The sequence below is a fragment of the Diprion similis genome, chromosome 2 (genome assembly GCF_021155765.1).
Source record: "Diprion similis isolate iyDipSimi1 chromosome 2, iyDipSimi1.1, whole genome shotgun sequence".
Taxonomy (NCBI): domain Eukaryota; kingdom Metazoa; phylum Arthropoda; class Insecta; order Hymenoptera; family Diprionidae; genus Diprion; species Diprion similis.
The window spans coordinates 12,617,051-12,632,528 of record NC_060106.1 but is presented as its reverse complement, the minus strand read 5'-3'; the positions used below and the strand labels follow the sequence as shown (position 1 = coordinate 12,632,528).

General features: G+C 40.1%; 1 protein-coding gene across 1 annotated transcript in view; it reads left to right on the top strand.

Moving 5' to 3' along the window:
* Positions 1-13,021, top strand: part of LOC124416011 (ataxin-2 homolog) — a 35,461-nt gene extending 22,440 nt beyond the window's left edge. The window contains exons 3-9 of the mRNA XM_046896818.1: positions 3,973-4,035; positions 10,189-10,256; positions 10,354-10,468; positions 10,786-10,957; positions 11,369-11,508; positions 12,206-12,336; positions 12,474-13,021. Of these exons, the coding sequence (XP_046752774.1) occupies positions 3,973-4,035; positions 10,189-10,256; positions 10,354-10,468; positions 10,786-10,957; positions 11,369-11,508; positions 12,206-12,336; positions 12,474-12,861 (1,077 nt within the window). The 3' untranslated portion in view covers positions 12,862-13,021. The remainder of the gene's footprint in view (positions 1-3,972; positions 4,036-10,188; positions 10,257-10,353; positions 10,469-10,785; positions 10,958-11,368; positions 11,509-12,205; positions 12,337-12,473) is intronic.
* Positions 13,022-15,478: the final 2,457 nt, after the last annotated feature.

Here is a 15,478-nt window from a genome sequence, read left to right as displayed (position 1 = left end):
TTAGCAAAATTTCATATCATTTGTTAAATTATGCTATTTTAGGTAGACAGAGCGAATTCGTTTTGACGGGAAAACTTACCTTAGGAGGTCGAAAAGTAAGTAGTTTTCGGAAATTTTTTTGACAGGAAAGAATTGAGTGGGTATTTTGTAAATTGTGAGGACCTTTTATTACTAGTTCGAACTACGTCTGGTAATTTTTTCAAGTCATTTGAATCATAATTGATCGAGTTATTAACCACGTCTCGCACCAAATCTTCATTCGTGTTAGGAACACCTTAGAGGTTACAATTTTAATCGTTATTTGGATTATTTCTAAGAATATGAACCCAAGTCTATCTATTAGAGTCGAAAACTCAACGTTTTACACGTGTTTCAAAACGAAGGTTTCACTTCTCACCATTTTTTCACAGCCTTTTGCAATCAAAAAAAGAGTACCTCAACAATGCAATCATATTAACAAAAAATTCTTAAAAATAATCCAAAGAATAGAAAAATTTCAGTTTCGTTAGTTTTAAATGAAAATTACGACTTCCGGTGTATGCAAATTGCCACCAAAAATGAAAACCTGCTGTGGAAAGTAGTTAATAACTGATTAATTATGGTTCAAACAACTTAGAAAAAAATTACCAGATCTAGTTCTAACTAGTAATAAAAGATCCTTGAAGTTCCCATCAAACAAAAAAAATCCGTAAACTACTTACTTTTCGGCCTCCTAAGATAGGCAAGGTTTTCCCCCTTAACATGATTGTCGGATAAAACATCCGCCTGTACTTCGCAATTACCAAGCAGCGTAGAACGCGGATATAGTTAGACTCGAATACCTCCCAGTAAATTTATAAAAACTGATCCGAAAGAGCAATGGAAATTCCTGCCAAGTTTCACGACCCAGAAAATACGTCGGCGTCAGATTGTCAAGAGTTTCATTTTAAACACACCGACGCGTTGTACTCAAAGTGACACCTCTAGTTGAAAAATAATCGTCACTCTTCCAGTTTCGCACGGCATCTGCACACGTGACACGCAAAAATATGTTCCTTCAAAACCCGCTGGCAACGAAACACGAGTACGAGTATCAAAAAGCACTTAAATTTCATCGACACGTTGCGTTTTTCAATCGCTGAAACTTCATCCCTCATTTTCCATTTCGCACACGTCACAAATCGCGTTTCACACACGTCACGACACAGTTCGAGTCACGGAAGCTATCCTTGCACGGATCGACGACCGGCTTAAGAAGAATCTCCATGCTTGGAGGATTGCTGCAGTAGTCGATGGTCTCTTACACTGATTGTCACTGTGTCGTTAGATATGGCTTCGCACACGAAGCTCGTCTCAGAACCAGTTTCCGCTTACACGAAAGGATTATGGCAGGTTTAGAAAATGAACGCCAGAACTGAAGCCGCGCTCTCCGGTCTTGGGGTTAAAGGAGTAAGAAGGGATATCACATCACTGAGGTCCGCAAAAACACCGAACTCCACTTTAGCCTACTTGGCTGATTGTGAACGAAAAACTCTTACGACATAAAGTATATTTCTCAATCCAGTTCGATACGCGGCAGCGAGTGATATACACAAAACTCTACTTTCACGCGTCTAGCCTCCCCCCCCTCCCCTACCGAACATGTTTAACCTAGACGTAAAATATAATTGATTGTATTTTTCCGAAAATATCAACCTGAGAAATCGTCACCGGGAAATCAGCTCAACAATCAGCTTTCGCGTTACTTTCTCGTAATTAACTACACGTATTCCTGTAGCGCACACACACACACACACTTATATATATGTAGCATTCATTGCGTATAACTCGAGAATCTCATAGAGGAACTTGGCTCACTTTTCCAGCCTCATTTTGCCATAATTAGTAGGTTTATTTGACTGGTCATAATTAACCACCACGAGATTTGATTAAAGAAATCGATACTACGGAGTGTCGAAGACAGAGTTCAAAGTAAAAAATTCACATCCATTAATCCTGTGAGGCGGGAAAACTTTTGCAGGTTTAATCCTGCGATGAGAAAAGAATTGAGTGATTTCTTGTTTTAAGTACTGAAACAGGATATTAACGCACGATTTCTTTTGATCTTGTTCGGGTATTTTCTTCAGGAAACAGAACCACGAAAATTTCACGAAACAAGAAAACAAGACCTAAATTCCTACAGAGAATTCACGGTATCGTAAATTCTTACTTTTTTAGATTTTTTTTCTACAGTCTTTAGAGGTGAATAAAATTACCTCAACATATTACGATCATCCAAGGTATACATCGATTCCACCGAAAAACCCTTTTGGCATTCATCCAGTCGACTGTCACGTCGATATCAATTGGCATGGTTGCGTCTTAGCAATTTCCCATTATATGAATGAAGTTGACTAAGCTCATGATCCTGATGAACGCAACGAATTCCATTACGGAGCAGCCGCGAATATCAGCGGGATTATACGGCGAGCTCGGTAGAAAGAGCGAATTTAATAAAACCCTTTTAAATTTTTCATGCAATTAAAATCCCCGTGAAAATTTTTTCATGGCATACGTTCTTTCCTCATACATATAATGTATATAATACGGTACAATAAGCGTCGCTGCAGAATTTCGTCAATCGAATCCTTATTGAATAAGGTTGAAAACTCCGGCACTCAGCGATCGAGGATCACAATGCCATCGGTAAGTAAAATAGGATTGGAAATAGTCGAATGTCAAATCGCTCATAACCGGAACGATCGCATCGAATTACAGAAAATAAGCCTCCGCATAGAAGCGCAAGTATTGTCTATATAGGATGTTAATAAATATTTAACAAGTAGAAAAAAGAAAATCGATAAATTGTTTGCAAGCATATGAATAACCTTGAACCACACATGCAACTCGAACCGGTTTGATATTGTCTGATAAAAAAGTATGAAAATAAAAAAATAAAAAAAAATAATGATAATACATCCTCGCGTTTTGCCTAGCGTATAAATAAGCGGCACACGGTATGTAATGTGGAATCTAAAATAGGCGATTTGTAGAACAGCGAGGCCTATCAAGTAGGCTCTAATCGACCCGCCCATGCAACGTTTCGTAGAAAGATCTTCAGTTCAGCTGCCATGACACCAAGCTTCTATCTCTCAGATTTCTGAACTGGGATTTCTGCAGATTAATTCCTCTCGGAGGATGATTGTTGCGAGGTTTCCTGCATCTAAAGCCTCTTACGCGCTCGTCATTAGACATCCCATTGATAGGGAGGCTCCATTATAGCCGACCTATCGATTTGCATCGGTCTAGCCACAAAGACTTCTATTCTTAGCCAAGCGATTTAAAATATCAGCCTCGTGTCCTGGATTCAAATACGATAACGAACAAACGTCCACCGAAGTCATGCCGACGAAATATCGGTATACGCAATTGTCATTTCATTTGAGATCCTTGCGCTGATTAAAAAAAAAGAAAAAAAAAACATACACAATATTGTTCATCGGCCAAATCGCCATTTTTTTTCACCAAGTTTCGTAAAATATTGACGGAACACTCGACGAGTCTTCGGGCAAATCTCTATTCGCCTTTCACAACGTGTTATATGAAGTTCGAAACTCCTTCAGCGTTTTAAGTGTGTGACGATGATCTCGAAATTATGCTGCTGCTGCAGCAGCAGCATGCAGATTAACTAGAAAATGCATGCACCGCGCACTCGACGTTACCTCTAGATAATCTTGTGCTTTAATCATATCGCAGCAGGGCTCTTGACACCCAGACCACTAGCAAATTACAAGGTATAATCGCTGTGTGGTCGAGGTGACACGTGACAACCTATATAATCTATGACTGGGGAAAATTGTTGTATTAAAATATTTTTCTAGATGCCAATAATTTTTAACGACAATTTTTAGCGAAAAGTTGTTCTTACTTTTCTGTATATGTAAGTTTTTAATTAAGACTGGTGAGACCTTGTGACGTTTAACAATCCAAATATTTCTCTTTGCCTGTTCCCAGGACAAGCTCTTGACGAAACTGGAAGAAAACGAGCCCGAGTTGGCCTCCTCCCAAGAAGACGAGGTAAGACCCAAGTTTTTAAGGGAACGCTCTAACAAAGTGGAACAGTTAATTAATTCGTTAGGCACGCCCTCGCTTCGCCCGTAATCCTGACAAGGCCTCTGCCCGTCTCTGGTAACTCTTAAGCTCATTATACAGGCTCGTTTAGACGTGATCGGAAATATCGACGTGTCCTCTTCGACGGTACAAAAGGGAAACGAAATCTGATTAAGAAATTTGTATATGTCTATCGTTTAAGCGATGCCTCTCCCAAAGAACGAACCCGAGGCTTAAACGTTTCTCGACTTTCCTCTTATCGCACGATCAAAGATGCGAATGAAGTGTGCCTACATTAATTGTTGCGAAAATGTGTCAGTCATACTCGAGTATAAATTGCACCCTACAATCATTTTGGCAAGTAAAAATCAGGAGTAATTATTTCTCCTGGCTTTTATTCGGCCCGGATATTCGTATCCATCGAAAAAAGCTCCAGCGTTATACTTGTAAGGTGGATGTGGACGTCGATGTGGACGTGGATATGAACGTGGATGTGAGTGCTAACGTGGCGCGTCGTATCCGCAGAATCTGACGTCACACGCCCGCTCTGCAGGGGTGGCCAAAGCGTCTATAGAAACGACGAGACAATGTCTGGAAAGATTTCTTCACGTTTCCCAGATTTCCAGCCTCTAGTATTTTCTGGGGACAATGGCGAGACTTGTGTGTGCTATGAGACTAGACAATAGTGCTCGAAGAAAGCTGAAATCAATTAGCTAATTGAATCCTTTCGAGGGTACTCAGTTGCAGTTGACATTTATGATGAAACAACTCATGCATATCAGCCCAGCATGCCATTCCCTATTCAAAAAACACTCGATCTTCGCACAATTCCGATATCGCAGAATCATCATACGTTCAAAATTTCTCGACGCTGTTTGACTACGTCACTCGGGCCATCGAGTCGCAGCGTCACGCATGGGGAAATGAAAAACGACAACTTGTCGAACGGAAAAAGCAAATGAACTTCGGTGTTATGGAGGGATAAAAACGCAACGGATTATTCGTTGAGGCATACGTAATATATAAATGTGTATTTCTATTTCCGCCCTAAGCGATGTACCATCTACGGTATACAACGAATGAGCGAATGGATGCGAATTTATGAATTCAGAACCGGAAATGGAGTTTTTAACAACGATGGAAATTACGCGACAGACACTTCAACAATGGAACAATTGATACGCTTGTGCGATAGCGAGTATTTATTATTTCGCACTTAAAACTCATCCTGAGTTTTTGCAAAAATCTGTTCAAAATTATGTCATTTGGTTTATAATCAGCCTCAATCATAATACACGTCGAGCTACGGTTTTACGACTTTTCGGACTATGCGAGGGTATAAAAGTGACAGAAAAATTTAGCGATTGCTACATAGACTTGGAGTCATGAAAGCGACCTTGTTTGCTGCGGTAATCGCAGTTCTCCTCGCCGTTACGGTAATTATGAAACCACTTCTATATATTGCACGGTATCGATATTGCTCTTCTTACGGAATAAGTATTTTGTTGCATAAGTAGTGTTACTCCCGAATATGCCTGATTGTGAGACGTTTCGAAATTACTGCTGGTGATCGGTATAGATCGGTTCTGAATTTGGAGAGAAACTTGAAGAAGGCTGTTTGAACCTCTGTCAGCATTATTACTTGACATATATAATACATCTTCGAAATTCATTACTTTTCAAATTCCATCCGATATGCTATATCCGATCTAAATATCGTGGATTCTTACAACTTGGTCGCGGAATTGTATGCAGTTCGGTTAGTGAAATTACTTTCGCATTAGAATTTCTGATAAAAGACGTAAAAAAATATTAATGAAATACAGATGAATGAAGAAAAGTAGACGATCAATCACGAACCCTTTCTTCCGCTCTTCCGCTACCGTATAATTTTCGGACTTTCGTTATACATTCGGATTGCATCAAGGTTATATCGCGGTGCTCTATCGCTACGGTTATAATCTGCAAATCTTGAGTTAAGATATTTTGATTCAATGTACTTACATGATCCAAAAACAAATTTTCTTTCACAAGAAAATAAAAATATAAAAATTATAAGACGCATATTCGCTTACAGATTTATCAAATAATTCGCATCTTATGTAAGGCATCATTGAAAGTTTAATATCAACTAAGCACATCACTAGTTTCACAACCTGCAACGTTGCATCCCATTTTCATCAACAAGAGCACAACGAGTGTATAACGGTCGGGTGCTTGAAAATTCGCGAGGGAGAAATATTGCGAACAATTGAAAGAGCTCGCTAGTGCAGTGCAAAAGCTGTCTAGCTCAACTTACACTCACGGCACTCGGGAAAACAAGTTGGAAAATTGCATTATCCAACGCTGCATTCGTCCTGCATTACTCGGCAAATTATTTCTGGCATAGAATTTATCACAAGAAAATTAGATCTCAGCACTCAAGACTCTCATGTTAAGCGTTTTCCTCCTCCAGATAGCCGGATGGGGTCCCCCACCCGCGGGACCTCCGATGGGTGGCGGAGGTGGGGGAGGGGGAGGCCCGGGGGGTGGTTGGGGCGGTCCAGGGGGATGGAATAATGGAGGAGGAGGAGGAGGGGGAGGAGGAGGAGGAAATCCAAGTGGCGGTGGCGGGATGCCACCTAACGCGACCAGCACAACACCTGCAGTCACAACTCCCGCGGTAACAACAACGTCGACAACCACGACTGCATCCCCATCACGTGGTACATCTGATATAATTGAAACTATAGGATCGTTGTGAAGCTGCACTCCAGACTGTATTGATTTTTAATTTGGTATATTTATTGAGCTCATTAATTGCAGGAGGTGGTATGGGCATGGGCATGGGCATGGGAGGTGGCGGTGGTGGGTGGGGTCCTCCACCTCCTCGTCGCAGACTTTGGAGACGCTGATGGACGGACAGCAATACCCCGAGTTATTTCTACTCTACTTCGACCTGTGCTTAATATGGTTGTATTGCGTATAATACCGCGGACGAATTAACACTCGGAATTTATTATATATGTAGTTTTGTGTAGATAAAGTATCGGTTACACGATTCATTGGAAAAGAATAAAAGAAGAAAAAAAAAAAAAAAACGTTTATCCAAGTGGATTCGTTTCTTGATTTGCGTTATGTGTGATTCCTGTATGAAAGTATCGAGCAGCTTTCGAAAGCTCGTGGGAAAAAGTCGGGTGTTGTCGATGCATCGTGAGACAGATTTCGCACGTCACGATTACTTACACCCTTCGTTGATAATTGATAGAACGACGACACTGGTTGAGTGGAGAGAGTGTTGCCGGAAATAAAGGTGTCCATACAACGAAAGTGATTCTGGCCGCGTCGACGTTAAGCTTTGGCAATTTGGACCAATTTCCTCCGCTCCAAAATGAAATGAAATTGAAATGACAATTCGCGTTGATTGGGATTCGGACGTCTACTCTACTCAACGAGCTACCAACAGTCCGAAGTCGAATCCTTCGACAAGATTCGAATTTTCCGGTGAAGCACTCGGATTACTGAGCATATATGTAATGTGTCAAATAATTTCTGCACTGACTGGTATTCCCAGTTGGAAGAAAACTGTGACGTCACTTGAAACACGCAAGTCTTCCCCCAACGCTGAAGCTTCCTTCTCGAACAACTTACTCTTATTGTTAGACGATCAGGTCTCGCGAAATTTCGGCACTAGCCCGAAAATGTTCGGCCTTCCAGGCTGATCGACGATCCAATAAGCCATATAACAGCAGATTAGGACCGACAAGGAACGAGGAGCGGCTGGTGGGTCAAGTTCGAAGTGAAACGGACAGGTAGGTTATAATGCGTGTAGGTATATGTGTGTGTCTGTGTATAAAACTACTGGTGAAAAAAGTATCGTAAGACGAACGGCGTTCTTGCCAGGGCGAGGTTAATCGTCTGCTCAGTTCATCGTTCGAAACGTATCCATAAAATATGAAGTTTGCGAAGCCTCGCTTCAATCCTGACTCACCTCCGAATAAACAGATCTCAAAAGAAAATCCTTTATAACTGCCTAAAGCACGCTGCCGTTTGAAAGCCACGAGGTTCGACGAAAATCGTGCGAATAAAAGTAATAAATGAAAATGCAAATATTGTGACAAACTGCGCACACGCCGATATGTCGATCTAAATTAACCGGCTTCGATGTATTCTCAATAAAATCTGATCGCATTTCAAATACGTTGACAAAAACAGGGTTGGCCGTTTATCTTTTTTTTCATTTGAATAAATTTATCACGTGCCCGTATTACATCATTCTCAATTCAGATCTGTCAAGACGTGAACGATAAATCTTCCTGTCATCCGTTTATTTCTTGCGCGCAAGTTTCATTTCTCCTCCGACTACATCGTCCGGTATTATTACGAGGATAACGAATAACGCAAAAAAGAGTTTCGTGTATCCGGATATGTGATTTCTCGAAGATTAAGGAAACGAGAAACTCTCATTTCACGTTCCACTATTCTACCATCAAATTATTTACCACAATCTTACTCATCTTTCGGTACATTCGGTGCATTTATTTTTTCCTATCTGTGTCTACCGAACGAGGATGATATTCACGAGATACTTTTCGCAAAAACGAGTTACATAATAGCAGTTCTGACAAAAATTAAATTCCGATCTGATATCCATGTAATATAGTTATTAAACATGGAAAAATGATCGGTCGGATGCCTAACAATGTATCTTCAGGTTCTCCTGCATCCGGTTATGAATTACACCCGGTAAATCATAGAGTGTGAATTGTGCACCTGTTTTTATGATCATCACGTGAATAGAAGTTGAAACAAACCGCGCTCGCAATGTCGGATGACAAGTTTGCCAGCAAACATAAAGCAGCTCCTCCTCTTCACCGTAATCATCGCCATTCTCCTGGCATTGTGTTGCATGAGACACAGAAGCGGGAAGCGTACAAGTTTCCTCACAAAAGTTCTATCAGCCCGAAAGCTCTGCGGTGTAGTTCCATAGCACTCGTCGGGAACGATTGATTGGAAACTTGTCTTGACAGTAAAAAAATGCAAGATTTTTTTCGATTACAGAAAATATTTTATCAAACAAATTTTTTTTCTCCATTTACCTGAAATAGTTTTCAAATCAATTATAAAACCATTTCGAAAAACCACAATGCACTCAGGAAAATTCACAGCTGTATATAGTCACGACTTACTTAACACTTGTAATATTTCAGGAATACCAGCACTTAAGACCATAACGATTCCAGATTAAACAAGCTGTACCAAAATCGAGAAACGTCGAAACGTTTAAGATCCAACACATTTACCTTCTACGATTGTTCGCAATGAGCATAGCTTTCACACAATTAGAAGATTACAAGATAGAGTGACGATAATCTGGGACATTAAATTACCGCAATAGTTTATATATAATAAATCGGATTAGTTGATTATGTTCTATGATACTAAGTTGTGATAGTCATCTTGCGACGCCCTGTTATAATGATAAACGTCTCGATCTTACCGTGCCTGTATTATCATCCTCGGCGTTCCTCCCTACTGCTAATTAATTACTTTGGTTGAAGAAATTTATTAGCCATCATATTTCCCCCGATAACCCAAAGCACGATCGTCGCTAAGTTAGATCGTGTGAAAAGGCTTCTAAGAAATGGAGGAGGAGGGCCTTCATCGCGAGTTCGGAAGTCCAGAAATTCCATCGAGTTATCACACCACGTAATTCCGACAGGATGATAGCACCTTGGATTCGTTGGTCCATTCAAACTCCGCCGCAGAATTCTTTCCCCGAGACAAGTGTTCGGAATGATGAAGTTGATGAAAAATACTTTAGCGCGATGTTCGAGTCGTCTGTCAGAAATAATTTTGGCGTTCTTCCTTGCGGGTATAACGTATACGGAGAGACGAATTCGATGGGGATAAAGCACAATATCGCGATTCAAAACATCGATAGAAACCCGCGTCCAGTTGAAGTGCATGTATTATCCGGATGAAAACCCGTTCAATCGATGAATCCCCTCAATAAAACACGTGAGCTCGACTCGATCAGATGAAAAGAATTTCTTGCATCCGTGAGCTATATGGTACTTGAAAAATCATGACTACAGGGCTTACAGATTTTTTCAAATCATTTTATCTCTGCTGTTTCAGTGCGTCATTTGTGTGAATGCAAGAGCATCGATGCAGACGGCGCCGTGCGGCCATCGGGTTGTCTGCAGGTAAAACCATGAGGGTGTAAAAAAACTTTATCCAAACGTAAGAGAACACGTTAAACAAAATTAAAACCGTATATTTAACTTCCTTTTCATTTCGTAGACGGTGTTTCGTCAAGACAATACAAATGGCCGTATCACAACGACTGTTACCCCTGAGGTGTGTGATATGCAGAGCAAAGATTCTCCGGTTAAAACAAACCCTCATCCCTCGAGACGTAAGTACGAACTACTGCCCCCCCCCCCCCCCCTGCAGCCAGTCGCTTCGTTTAAAGAACGCCTGAAATTCTCTTCCATTGCAAATTGCAATTCAGCAAAACATAATATCAACGTCAATTCTCTAGCAGTTTCCCTTCGACAAAGTGGATAACGACGGGATGTAATTTGACCACCTTGAAACGCGTCAACTGAAGTATGAAGGTCCCTATCAGAGACTCACAAACTGTTCTGAGTCCTCCCCTCAAATCTGATGTAGACCAGATCAAATGTGAATTCTAAAACCTCAAGTTTCACTGATGCAATTTGTAAATCGCAGTATTCAATGTCTGGGAAATCGTGGGTCCTGCCGCAAAGCGCCTCGGCTTACAGTATGGGGGCTTCCGTGGCAGGAAGCGGTGCCTCAGGACCTGGTGGCCGATGGGGTCAGAGCAGCGTGCCTCCGTCTGCGTCGCTCTACTCGATGAGCAGTGGTTCTTCCTCTTTGTCAGGCAAGTATTCCGAGCATCGAATGTGTACCTGGGTCACTCTCAGAATGCAGAAGCTCTGTATATATTAACCCTTCGATTAAAACCCTAGTGTTAAGTTTTTTTTTATTAATTTGCATTATGATCGGGCTTTCCATCATTTTTTTTTTAAATCTCGTTTCAACGACTCGATTGAGGACATTCAGAAGTATAAGAAACTCTAACAACAAATTGAAATTGGTGAATTTTAAATGGATATATAAACCACTGAATATGGCTGATACAAATTTGCACTAGTATGGAGTAAACCGGATGTACTGGAATAAGCATCTAATCGAAGGGTTGAGGTGGCTTTACATCTTGAACATGCGAGTTACCGAAGCCACAAAGCCCTTTAAGCCTTGTAACGAACAAATTCTTCTTACCCGTTGTCAGGGGTGTCTTCCGTATCTTCAGCCACTTCCGCGTCTACCAGTAGCTCTGGGATTTCAACCGGCAAACCGAATAGGCTTAGACAGCCAACGGGAGCAACGCTTCGCCGCTCGCAGACCCAATCGATGAAACTCCGAATCCAGGTAAGATTTATTTTGTGAAATGATTAAACAAATCCATTTTTTTTTTTTTTTTTTTTTTTTGAAGACCACGACTCCAATATCCTGGGAAACAGTATTTTACTTCCTCTCGAGAAACAACAAAGATGATTGATTTCAGTCGTGACGAAGACAGAGATAGAAAGAAACAACTGTGTCTGAGTTGTTTGTGCAGTGTTCCAAAGCTTGAGTTGTTTCGCGAACTAGCATTTCGTCTCGCTGAACATTCTGCAAAGTTATACTCGTACATGGTTGAGGAAGCATGATGCTTGTTTCCAATTAAATACCAGCTCGCTTACCGGTTACCCATATACACCTACATCAGTCCGGATTTGCCAGCCCCAAAGATTCGAACAGTTAGCACATAAGAGAGGTGGATGATAGTGTTTCCAAATTTACGAAGAGTAAATAGAAAGAAAAACTTGGACAAGTAATCGACTCTACGAGACTGTATCAAGAGAAGTTGATGAAGAATCGTTAACGCATTGCACGTGACACGTTGAACGATATCCATTACAATTTCAAATTTCAGTCGTTATATAGGAGCTTATAATAATTACTCGCGGTATACAAAAAGAGACTGTATATCTGCAGTGTACATATAGGAGAACCAAGGCATCGCATTGCCTTCGGTAATTAAACGAGACTTTAACCTTGTTCCTCGTTATTTCCGTTTGCACAGGAATATCAAGACCCTATACAGCAGGTCCCCGAGGAGGAGGAAATAATAAGGGAAAATCGAGAACGCCGGTTGCCCCCAATAAAGGAATTTCAGAGAGACTATCGTGCTGGAAAAGCGTCCACCAGAATACGGTGAGCCATTATATTCGATACATTGTACACAAAAAATTGTAATACTCGATAGATTCCCGTGTTAATAAAAGGCTCGTTTCTCCGATCTTCGAAAGTAAACGAATCACTCCTTGCATAATTTTCATTTTAAATCCCAGATGCGCCCAGAAGATAGTGACGCAACTGGAAGCTTCGCCGTCGCCACGAAGCGCTACAAACGTTGGAACACCGGTGATAACGCCACGCGAAGTAACGCCATCGGGATCGACAAGATCGTCGACAAAATCTGTAAAAAAGTCACCGTCTACCCCAAAAACACCGATGACCGTTGCCCAGGAGGTTCAAAAAACTAAGAAGGAAAAGGAGCGGGAAAAGGAGCGAGAAAAGGCGGAAAAGGCCCGGCAGAAGGAGGAGGAGAAGGCGGAAAAGGCGCGGCAAAAGGAGGCGAAGAAAATTGCGAAGGAGGAGAAGAAGAGGGCGAAGAAAGAGGCCAAGGCTAGGCGGAAGGAGACCGAAGAGGCTCTACTCAGAGAAGAAATTAAGTAGCCGTCACCCCTGCAGGTACAAATTAAACGTATAGTTCGCGTATCGTAGCCTGCGGGCTATGATAAAAAAGATAGTATAACAGTACCTACGTTCACGTAACTATAATTAAAACCACGCGGGTGAATGAAAACTCTGGAATTTCCCCCCACTCTCGTGTGTATTACAAAATGAGAAGTGCAGTAATGAGAACCTCTGTAATCGAGGTAAAGTAATTTAACGAGTGCGGAAAGTCCGTGCCGTATTTCGAAGAATCACTGCCAATATTCGTTACGTCTTGACTATGTCGTTTGTCCGGATGTTGCACTGGTTCCGGCAGTGATACGTAAAACAAGGAAAAGGAAGCGATCGAAGAGCGAGGGGGGATCGATGGAAGATTATAACCGATGATGGGGTTTGCTGTACGTAATATATAAGTGAATCAAAATAAGAATAAACATACATACGTGCATATTATACACGCATATCTATGTATGTATATGAATAATTGATAGAAGCGGCCAAAAAACAGTAAAACCCGTCGCGTGTCGAGTTACTGAGTGACTTCGAGTTACGTCGTTAGTTAGACAGATTACAGTAGAGTATTAGAAATCAAGTAATCGTATCCATGTGACAGATAATTTCGGATGCGTTAATGATTACTTAGGACTTTAACGAGTCGTGAAATCGGATGTGATAAGATCGAATCGCGGTATGGATCTGTTATTATCGTGTTGTTTCCTTCGCATGCACGAATATTGAAATTGATCAGACGGTATTTAATATAACCTCAGCAATTCAGGAATTCGGAAATTGATCGGTAAATTGACACGGCTACAAAAATATTAAATTTCCTCTCTACGAAAAAAAATGAATTACTAGGTACTACCAAATCGAAAAAAATTGATGTAGATTTCAAACATGGTACATATCGTGCTTTTGTCATGGATCGATAGTACGGTGTAAGAATCTCGTTGTAAATAACATTGTTGATCAAATTACCACGAGTACCCTTCGAATTTCACTTGCAATAATGCACCTACACCCAATGTGTAAACGTGTTAATTTTCCCACGCTGCGGTACGAGTGAAGAAAAAAAATTTCCATCTTGCAGTAATTAAATTTCAAAATTATTCAATCTATCAGATTACCAATTATTTTCTTCTTATAATTTCAGACGATACCGTATCTAGAGTGTATAAAAAGAAAATTTAACACATTACAGCTATTCAAATGATTCGTAGATTTTTTTTTTTTGTATGAGATTCGCAAAACGAGAGGTGTACAAAATGCTTGCAGCCTGAGATTAAATAAAATTCAATAATTGAGGAAATGAAAACCTTCTGCATGTGTAAATTAATAAATATTGAAGTTTAATTCGTTTGATAATTATTCGATCAACAGTTTCATGGTACGCAATAAATACAAATCTATGATCCACGGTAATATACACCCTTTTACAGGGCCGAATCAATTTACGTATATAATTCCGTGTAATACTTGACAGTATTTGACCTAAACATATAAGCATGTTCGTATAGAAACAGCAAGCAGAGAAGTAACTTGCCGAGTTGATTCGTTCGTAAATATGTAATCAAACGTATTCACATGTAGGTAATATATTATATGCAAAGTTGTGAATATTATAGTTGTAACAAAATCCCAACGGAATAAGTAAGGCTATACCAGCACAATGATCGTTACACACCAGATGTAAATACACTAAATGCCGGCGATTGAATTTCGTTTAAATAATTTACAATCTATCAGTTATGTCCTAAAAGATCAATTATTACTAATAAATCATCGAACAAATATCTAATGAAATGAGATCTGAAGAACGTCTAGTCCGCTTCAGAGTGAGAAACGTATTGATATGTATTGTAATGTACGTATATAACATTGTAAACACAAGCATAGAAATAGATTGAAAGTTGTGCATGGAAATTCTCAAAGAAGAGAAAAATTTTAAACGCTGAGACTTTCACGTGTGCAATGATACGGATGCAGTCGTCCGACTTGAATGGACTGTTTCTCTTTGCACCGCATACCCTCGCTGACAAATACACTGCAATGGTAATGTATACCTGTATATGTACGTATATAGGTGTATATATATATATGGCGTACGAGAGAAATAGGTGAATAACTCGAGAATGGTTAAATACCAGGGTGAACCTGTTCGTATTTGTTAGCGTTGAATTAATAGAGGAAAGAGAACGAGGATGAGTGTCACGATAAGTTTACATGCATTGTTGAAAAAACGAAAAACTGATGAAATCAAAATAATGATAACATATTACATATGTATGTATATCCTACATGCAAAAATGAATTATAATTATAATTTTTTTAAATTTCTGTAAAAATAATAAATCTGAACGAATATAATTAACTTGAATTATGTATCGTATGAAAACAATTAAATGTAGTTTCGCTTAATTGGTATACATATACGAGTGTGGCCACACACCTGGAAAAACTTGGAAAATCTGAGTCTTAGGTGCTGAAAAACCTGGAAATGTGATGGAATTTTTTTCTCAAAAATGTGTGGCCAGCCTGATAATACATATATGTTAATCATCCTTGATCCATCAAGTCCACATACTCAATATATACCTTATGTCACGATAATCAGCAT